The sequence below is a fragment of the Nematolebias whitei genome, chromosome 7 (assembly GCF_014905685.2).
Source record: "Nematolebias whitei isolate Nwh7 chromosome 7, NemWhi1, whole genome shotgun sequence".
NCBI classification, from domain to species: domain Eukaryota; kingdom Metazoa; phylum Chordata; class Actinopteri; order Cyprinodontiformes; family Rivulidae; genus Nematolebias; species Nematolebias whitei.
Window position 1 is genome coordinate 36,876,402 of NC_056504.1, and position 10,277 is coordinate 36,886,678.

Consider the following 10,277-nt stretch of genomic DNA (forward strand, 5'->3'; position numbering starts at 1 on the left):
TTTTTTATTTTTTTTACTTTATTTTTCAGGTGTGTTGAGTTAAAATTTAGGGGTGCTTGAGTACCCCCAAGAAGAGGCTAAATTTGCCACTGCTTCTTTCTTTTCATAAATTATTTATCCTTGTTGGTGTTTGTTGATTTTGACATCATATTTACCATGTTGCCTAAGTCCCAAGAGAAAAAAGATTTAGAATTTGGTTCAATTGTTTACCTTGAAAAGCTGTTATTTTAGGTTTTTTGGTGCAGCAATAATTTCCAGAGAACTCTCTGAAAAAGCGTATTGTTTTAACATTCAGGCAAACCTAATACCTTATATTGAGAGATTGTTCACAAAACACCTTTTCAAGATGTTTGACCTAAGAATGTTTCATTCACTTTCTCTAATCTTGCACATGACTTTCAAGCCAAACTCTGTAGGGGGTTACACGATTTGCTCAAAGATTGTTTATTGTTTTGTTTGTTTGTTTTCTTGTTACGTGTGACTCTTTGCACAGAGAAGGTGTGGAGGATTAGCCCTGACTTTAATTTCAGTCAACACCATGCATATACTCATTACAATATAAAGTTATCCTATACTCATTACAATATAAGGTTATCCTTGTAGGATTCATTCTCTCAACACTTGAGAAGAACAAACAAGACACAGAGCCAGTGCAGTTTCTATAATAACTTTTTCTTTAGCTGATATTTATTTTGCGTAGATATCAATACTCCATGAATTTAGACATGCCGACATTATCAACAAGACATTAAAGCCCCATAAAGGCCAACAGGAAAAAGCATGAATAAGTAAATGTTATCAGCACAAACACACACTAACTCATGAACTCACCTGAAGACAAGCTGCTGTACTCAAACATGAGCTATGACTTCGCAATAAGTTTAAACGAAATGTAGAAGAGATTGTAACCTTTTCACTAGCAGCTGTGTTTCAAATGTGGGGCCTACTGTAAATGTGACATTAGATTTGATTGATATCTCGATACAATGATAATAAAGCTCATTCTGATTCTGATCCGATTCTGATTGGGTTATTAAAAACTTTAAAATAAAGGCCCAGTGTTTCTAAAGCAATGGTTCACACTGGGGTCCACGGACCACCGGGGGTCTGCGAGCTGGTGCTTGGGGGTCCACATAAAAAAAAAAAAAATTACAAATTATTATTATTATTATTGTTATTATTATTATAAAAATATCCCATGTTTAAAAGTATAAAAACTGTATTAACACTATTAAAGAACGGGTCTTGAGTATTTCCATCCATCCATCCATTATCTTTTACCCGCTTATTCCATTTTGGGTCACGGGGGTCGCTGGTGCCCATGTTCAGCAATCACTGTGCGAGGGGCGGGGTACACCCTGGACACGTCGCAAGTCCATCAGAGGGACACATGGAGACAAACGAGACAAACAACCATTCAAAAAAAACATCCAAAAATTTAATTAAGTTAAAAAAAATCAATGAAAAATAAATAAATAAAATTATATAAATGTATGCCTTTTTGTCTATTGTCGCTGTTGTCCATTGTTTTCATCGTTATTTGTTGAAATCAGGTCTCATTTGTAAATGAGTCCTCCAGGCTCAATGGGATTTTCCTGTCTACATAAAGGTTGAATGATAATTCACTCTCACTCACGTTTTAAGTATTTATGTTACACAAATATTTCCATTACATTAAAAAAAAAAATTATTTTTATTTTTACAAGCACGTAGATGTTTAACAATCTGTTAAAATACACCAAAATGCAGGAAATCACATCTATTCAAAATTTTATGGGGGAGGACCCCCCAGAACCCCATACCCCTCCACCTCTGCCGGCCTGCCCAATCTTTGCGTCCCGGCATCAATCGGTTTACAAATTAAGCTTTGTTACTTGGTATGACTACTGTTATAGTTCTGTTCAGTTTTCTGTAATAGTTTGAAGAAGTGCACGTACATTTATTATGTTCATTAAGTGAATAGGTAAAGTTTTAAAGTGGTTTTTGATACTATTAATTTTCTCAAAACTGTAATTTTTGGAAGTCAAAATTATTATTTTTTTAATTGTCTTGAAGGCGGTGGCGCAGTTGGTAGAGCTGCTGCCTCTCAGCGAGCAGGTTACACTGGTTCAAATCCCATTCTGGGGGCGCCTTTCTGGGTGGAGTCTGCATGTTCTCTCCGTGCATGCGTGGGTTTTCTCCGGGCACTCCGGTTTCCTCCCACAGACCAAAAACATGCATGTTAGGCTGATTGGTAACTCTAAATTGTCCTTAGGTGTGAGAGACAGTGTGAATGGTTGTTTGTCTCGTTTGTCTCTATGTGTCCCTGTGATGGACTGGAGAACTGTCCAGGCTGTCCCCCGCCTCTCAGTGATGGCTAGACATGGGCACCACTGAACCATGGATGGAGGGTATCTTGAATGATAAACACCCCATGTTTAAAAGTATAAAAGTTATATTAACACTATTAAAGAGCAGGTCTTGCGTATTTATGTTACACAAATTTTTCACAAGGGCTATGAGGGGGTCCCTGAAACTTTTTCTGCCCTGTAAGGGGTCCCTGAATCCAAAAGGTTTGAGAACCCCTGATGTAAGCAATCTAAATCAATGCTTATGCTGCAAAAACTGATTTTTCTATTCAGTGTTTATTCTTAGATCATGCAGCTTGAATCCCTTCTTTCTGCTTCTTGTGGTGATCCTGATAACATACTGACCTGCAATGTAACCAGATCTGTGCTGCTTGATTTCTCTCTGCTCTTTCCTTCAATCCAAAAGCTGCTCTGATGTCACTGCACAATGCCATGCTGCCACCTTGTGGTTGACTCTCTCGTTTCACTGTGTTCCATGTCGACCTGTAGGATCAGGCATCTAAAGACAAAGCCCTCCAGAACATGGCAGCACTCTCTTCCGCACAAATCGTCTCCCCGAGTATGATAAAGAATCATATTCAGCCACTGTCTCCTGCCCCGTACCCACCAACCAGAGTGAGTTATTTCATGAGAAGTAATTGTAATTTTTTGTCAGAATTATAAAACCACAAGGATTAACCTTTTTCTTACACTCTAGTTCTGGCCGGCTCCAATCCCAGTACAGCCTGGACCATCTCAGGAGTAAGTAAAACTCTGTACCAAGCCCGAGAGCCTTTTGTTGTGTAAGAATAACGTGTGTGCAAAATGTGAATAGATAACTCATCATTAGTGGAAACTACCGGTAAATGCAAAAATAAATGAGTGTATAATTTAGCAGGTTAGGGGTTTTTGCCAGGTGGGTATTGTAGGGTATGTTTAATGAATCACATTTTTCAGCACCAGGATGGTTCTAGATCTCAACCCGGGAAGGACTCCTGGGCCCGGCTGCACCAGCCATGCGTAAGTTCCCCGCTAGCCAAGTCCCGACTCTGAGCACAAGCCAGCTCTTAACTCTTCCTCTACATTATGCTGTGCTGCATGTTTCCTGCACTGATGTAAACCACCAGCAACTGCTTCAGATTTGACTGAAAAAAAAAAAAAAAAACCGGCACATTTATTCTCGTAGGGTTGATAACATGAAAAACGGTCACATAGTTTTTCAAATTTCTGTTATTTGTCAGTAAGCATTACAGCAGGTGAACTTACGCCTACCTGGTGCAGCAACACATGCTCACTTTTTGAAACTAACAAATTCACACATTCAAGACTCTTATAAGATATAAAGTTGAACCCATTAGCTACAAACGGCTGATAACAAAGATCAGCTGTTTGCTGACTGGATCACTTGTTGTCTTTCAGCATTAAACCATTTGTACAACCCCCATACCCAAACCTACCAGGCCCTGTACAACAACCCATGCCAGGTGAGTGGAAAAGATGAATCTGTTTCAAAGTGATTCCAAGCTTACATTCTGTTAATGATAGTGTGCATTCGTGCAGCCTATGAGCCCTTGCCGACCCCTCCTGCACCAACAGCTACCGCGGTCCCAGTGTGGCAGGATCGGACAATCGCGTCCTCCAAGCTGCGGATGCTGGAGTACTCCGCTTTCATGGAGGTCCAGAGAGACCCGGACAATGTAAGCTGATGTTTGAGATACGACTTGCAGATTTTGCCATCTTAATTTATTTTCTTCTTACATATAACAGAGTTCATATGGCGCTGCTATATTTGTATCATTCGTTGAAGTTCTGTGGCTCTAAATAACAAAAGAGGTCCTAACCTCACATTTTTCAATCCTCTTCTCTCTGTTCGCTGCAGTACAGCAAACATCTATTCGTCCACATTGGACAGACCAACCCCTCCTACAGTGATCCGCTCCTCGAAGCTGTGGACATTCGGCAGATCTACGACAAGTTCCCAGAAAAAAAGGGCGGGCTCAAAGACCTTTACGAGAAAGGCCCCCAGAACGCTTTCTTTCTTGTAAAGTTCTGGGTGGGTTTTTGTTTTCAGATATGCAGCTTAATTATTTTTATTTTTATGCACCTTCTAGCAATGCACCTTCTTACGACTTTTTAGTGCTCGAGGCACTTTGGAGCAATTGGATATCATTTTAATTTAACCATGCATTTTACAGTGCACTGTGTTTATCTCTGTGAACTGTGTAAGACATGTGGAAACTAAATTAACATTTAAATTTGTGTTTTCCTGTTTTGTTTTGTTTTTTGGTTTGTTTTAGGGATGCATGATATTGGATTTTTGGCCAATATCCAATATGTCGATATGTTAAAACTTGTTTGGCCGATAACCGATACCAATACTGATATATATTTTCCCTAGACCTACTTACAGAGACTATAGCTTTCTCTGCTGTGGAATTAAAATACTGCATGGTCTTTGTCAACTCGGCCTGCTACCAAATGCAGATGCCAAAAGGGGGGCTGAGACACTTCAACTTGGATTATGTTTAATGTCAAATATATTCATGACATTTACTCTCTCTAACACAATAACAACACTCCAATAGTGCAAATTTGTAAATTCCCACAAATCTAAACTCAAGGGTGCACGTGACGTCATAACGTTGTGCTGGCGCTGCATTCATCCTTGTCCCTGGATTGTTATGCAAAAACAGCGCCTTTTATATTTTATCCGTGAGTTATTTTGATGGAATGGCTGATATTTAACTTTATCGGCCGATACCATGTTGATAATATTGTGCATCCCTAGTTGTTTTTTTTTTTGTCCATACATTTATCGACTCATTCCAACATTTAAACATTTGACTCGTTTCAAAAATGGGTTTTAGCTATCATTTTGCTGCTTCTATCTACTGTTTGCTACTTTTAGCATTTAGCTAGTTTTCTGCATTTTTTTTTTTTTAGCTTTAACAACTCAGTTTCAGCATCTTCATCAAATCTCAGCAGTCATTCAGCTCTCACATTGCATTTTTAACCTAAAATGAACTTCCTCTAGTTTATCTTCAGAATTTTGTTGTATATGTACTGAGTATATTTTACAGTGAGTTTCAGGACATGTTCTGATTATTATGATCATATTCCGCTCTCTGCAGGCTGACCTGAACAGCAGCGGGATGCTGGATGGTCCAGGTTCTTTTTATGGCGTCAGCAGTCAGTACAGTAGCATTGAGAACATGACCATCACCGTTTCAACCAAAGTCTGCTCGTTTGGCAAACAAGTTGTGGAGAAGGTTGAGGTGAGAATTCGTACTAATCGACTGTTTTCACAAGTCTTTGTGTGAAACAGCTGATGCATTATTGTTCAGATATTTTTGACACTCCTGTTTATGTTGCAGACGGAATACGCCCGTATGGAGGGAGGAAAGTACGTTTACAGGATCCACCGCTCCCCTATGTGCGAGTACATGATCAACTTTATCCACAAACTTAAACACTTGCCTGAGAAATACATGATGAACAGTGTTCTTGAAAACTTCACAATCTTACAGGTACTGTTCGTGATCAGATCATTGTTTAGAAAATGCATTTCATTTATTTCCTCTTTAAAATTTGAACATGATCTCCAAGAGGCATAAACATAAAACTCTGCCATTTCTTATTTTCTGAATTTTAAGCAAGACAAGTGCATTGTTTTCATCTTGATCCATTTTAAAACACAGTATAGAACAATTGAAGTTGGAATTATAACAAAAGGCCACACTAGTTTCAATATTTCTTCTGATATAATGTCCCCCGTCGATGAGGGATTTCAATTATGAATGTTTGTAGTTTTCAAGACGAGTGTTTATCTGGCCTGGAATTGAACAGGAAATGAAAGTAAACCTTAAAGATTTTAGTGCAAGATATTCAGGTGGGTGGGAGTTGCACTGTAAGAGTAGTAGTCTAGTTTTTTATTTATTTACTTTTCTTGTTTTTTGCTTGTCTGAGGCAACACAGAGTGATGTGTCCTGGCAAGTGTAAGGAGCAATTTTATCCACGACCAGGTGCAATGGTGGAGCCGGCAGTGGCCATATTAGATTTTGACTTGGCATCCAAATTTTTGATAGGGAGCTTTTTTAAGCCTCATTGTAGCTATACATCAAAATGGAAGTTGGCGCGTTGCTTATGTTTGTTGATTTCTACAAATATTTGGGTATCTTGATCGAGTCGCATCTTTCGTTTCAGCTCCATGAGGAAAACCTAGTAAAGAAACTGAAAGTTAAACTGGGTTTCTTTTTGGGCAGCACGGTGGCGCAACTGGTAGAGCTGCTGCCTCTCAGCGAGCAGGTCCTTGGTTCAAACCCCGGTCCAGGGGCCCTCTGGGTGGAGTTTGCATGTTCTCTCCGTGCATGCGTGGGTTTTCTCCGGGTACTCCGGTTTCCTCCCACAGACCAAAAACATGCATGTTAGGCTGATTGGTAACTCTAAATTGTCCCTAGGTGTGAGTGGGAGAGTGAATGGTTGTTTGTCTCGTTTGTCTCTATGTGGCCCTGTGATGGACTTGCGACCTGTCCAGGGTGTACCCCGCCCCTCGCACAGTGATTGCTGGACATGGGCACCAGCGACCCCCGTGACACAAAATGGAATAAGCGGGTAAAGATAATGGATGGATGGATGGATGGATGGGTTTCTTTTTCAGAAATAGATCCTGTCTAACTCTGAATGCTAGGAAACGCCTTGTATCTGTGACTTTCCTTCCCTCCATTGATTATGGTGACATTATTTACATGAACACTTTTACAAGCACCCTGCAGATGTTGGACGCTGTCTATCATGATGTGCTAAGATTCATAACTGGCTGTAACTATGGTACCCACCATTTCACCCTGTATTCACTGGTTAACTGGTCATCATTAACTTCACGCAGACTCTCCCACTGGTACATTTTCATCTTTAATTCACTTCATGGTCTGTTTCCTTCTTATATCTCCTCCTACATCTCTCTGTGTGAGTGCAGCTACAGCGTGCGCTCTCCAGACATTATTACCTGCAGTGTTCCCTCAGTGACGACTGAAATAGGCAAAAGGGCCTTCTCCTACTCCGCTCCTGTTTCCTGGAATATCTTGCAAAAAGATCTGAAGCTCTCGACCTTGACCTCTCTAAGTGGCTTTAAACATCTGTTAAGTTCACGGGGAAAAAAACAATGCAGACATGTTCCTGTTTTTAGTTTTCTACACCGCCTTACAGTCTAGCTGTTTTTTCGCTACTTTTCCTTTTAATTATCTTTTTAATTACCATTTTATTTTCACTTGTAAAAAACAAAATCAAATTTGTATGCATCTTTATGATTGTCTATTGTTGTCGTTGTTGTCCACTGTTGTCATCACTCTTTGTTAAAGTCAGGTCTCTCTTGTAAACAAGTCCCTGAGGCTCAATGGGATTAACCTCTATAAATAAAGGTTGAATGAATGAATGAAACCTGGATGGACATTTATGATGGCAGCCATCTTGGATTTTGATGTGACAACCCAATTTTTTAAAGAACCTTTCTTGCTGTTGTAGCCACACACCAAAATGAAAATAAGTACCTTACCTTTCATGTAACCATGTTCACAACATGCACAGATGGACGGACAGAAGGAGGAGGGTATTTCCAATTATTCTCTCTTGCTCATACTTGTAGCTTAAAGGTGTATCTTAAAAGCTTAAAAGAATATATGTAAGTGTGGTATCAATACATTGGTTTAACTTCATCTATTTTCTTTCCCCTCAGGTGGTGACGAACCGCGACACCCAGGAGACCCTTCTCTGTATAGCATTTGTTTTCGAGGTTTCCAACAGTGAACATGGAGCTCAGTATCACGTCTACAGACTCGTTAAAGAATAACGGCATCTGGAAAACCCAGCGAAAAATGCCTGATGCAATCGCTCTTTGACAACCTCATCCATCCAGCAGAAACTACAACAAACATTTTTAACAACCATAGACCGAACTGACATGGACACATTTTATGCTTTAAAGAAAAGAATGCAAGAAAAAGTAAAAGTGTAAACGTGCCAATATGCAAAGAAATATTGAAGAACTGTGGACAACCAGCCATTTTTCATGTGTTTAAACAATATGAAGTGGGTCATTCGTGATTGATGAAGCTTGAAAAGTTTTATTGAGGGAACGAGAATGTGGTTAGGGTGGAAAGGACTCTTAACAGTAACCAAGTGAACATAAGAGAAGTGTACATTGGACTGCAAAGTGGAGTAAATTGGACCACAGAAGGAGGAAAACCAGAAGCAAGTTGTTAAAAGTTTGTGAGGAAAGCAAGTGCCTTGTTTTTACCAAAGGTTATATCATTGCCTGCCACTTTGAATTGCCTGTTTTTTTTACTACCTCTTATTTTCAAATGAACGTAAAATATTCTTACACGTATTTTGTTACAAAAATAATAGAAGTAAAATTCTGTTCAGCATCTGTGGAGGCTGTTTTGGAGGAAATGGGATAACCCAAGTGTAATGTAGCCTGTTTTCCAAAATAAGATTAAAAAAAATATATACATTAAAAAAACATCCCAAGTTTTAACAATCCAAGTGTATTGGGGGAAATTAATTTTGTTGTTGTGTTGCAAGGTTCTGCTTTTTTTTTATCTTTTACTACTCGGATACAAATCAGGTCTTACCAGCATCTATCTGTTACTGACAATTGACACTAAGGATGTTTGTAAAGTTGCTATGCTGACATGAAGCCAGGACTTTGCCTTCCTTACGAGACCCCTATTATCTCCCTCTTTTTGAAGACGCGTGCTTGGATGCACTTGTATTGAACTACGACAGGGGTTTGCAACAACAGCAGTGCTTATTTTCTGACTTGAGGTATGTAGCGTAACTCAGTTTTAACAAAGTGTTCATTCTTTACTGTGAGCAGCGGATGCTAAAGGAATATGTGTTACATAGGAGTATTTTCGGGTGGGGTGGGAGGGGATTAATGTTAATATTTGTAATTGAGAACTCAGCACAGAGACCATGGTTAAAAGGGGAGAAGTTAATCACTGTTTCTTTTGTTTAAAAAAGAGATTATATGCTGTGAAGTTGGTTTATTTACTTCACTCTTCTCCAAGTAGCGCACGGAGAAGCAACATTCATTAGTGAAAGCTCGGTTTTATATTTAAGACAATTTTCTTACAGGCAAAATAAGTTGGAAATCAGTCTAAATAATTGTTTTGAAAGATAGCTATTGTCTCTGTGGAGTATGAATATTGATTGTTATTTATAGGGTTGGAAGAGAAAAAGCATGATTTCTACAGATGTGTGTTGATCGGTTTCCATTGAGGGAGATGTAACTGTAGCAGGTCCTGGATTAGATGCAGGATAACTCTCAACCCCTCGAGTCCTGCTGGACAAGTAACTACTCTGTGGTTCACTGGACAATTTTGCCACAAAAAGTGCAAATGTAAGACATATCAGTGGCATAATAACTGCCCCTGGCTTTGAATGTCATATTCTTTAGACACATAACACTCCTCCTCTTGCAGGTCTCAGTTTATCTTAGACATCTTTTGTTATTATCAAGATTATTGTTTTGATTCTGTTGTTTTGACTTTCAGTGTTTGCCTTATGCTACACTGAAAATATTGTGTGATTGTGCTGGTATTGATAATTAATAATGAGATATCTAATGTATCATATTCTGAATGGTGTGGGATTTTTTTTTGTGTTTTTGGTTTAAGGTGGTTTACTATTGTCTTTGTTACCATTGTGCATTGCAATTTTATACTTAAAAATAGAGGTTGGACTATGTAATCAACAATTGTATCTAACAAAACAAGCCGCATGGTGCCTTTGGGGCCATTTCCCCCCAGAAAACTCATTAAACGTTTGTTAATTTGTTTTGTCCACAGTGTTTCATTTATTAACAAGTTAACGAATACACAAGCTACCAAATGATGTTTCAGAATTGCAATAAGATGTGCAAGCAAATATATAAATATATATACAGTATAT

At 38.9% G+C, this 10,277-nt stretch overlaps 2 protein-coding genes across 3 annotated transcripts in view; both read left to right on the plus strand.

Annotated features, from left to right (window-relative positions):
• The window catches only part of LOC119411874 (nuclear receptor coactivator 5), a 615,997-nt gene that overhangs the window by 13,852 nt on the left and 591,868 nt on the right, over positions 1-10,277 (plus strand). The gene's annotated exons all lie outside the window — the stretch shown is intronic.
• tead3b (TEA domain family member 3 b) lies at positions 2,838-9,225 on the plus strand (the record flags this gene model as incomplete). The annotated part of the gene is given in 9 exon segments (XM_037678830.1): positions 2,838-2,963; positions 3,046-3,089; positions 3,285-3,347; positions 3,747-3,811; positions 3,888-4,024; positions 4,207-4,380; positions 5,459-5,602; positions 5,702-5,854; positions 8,059-9,225. Coding segments are annotated over 9 exon segments (1,020 nt in total), but the record flags the coding sequence as incomplete, so codon positions are not given.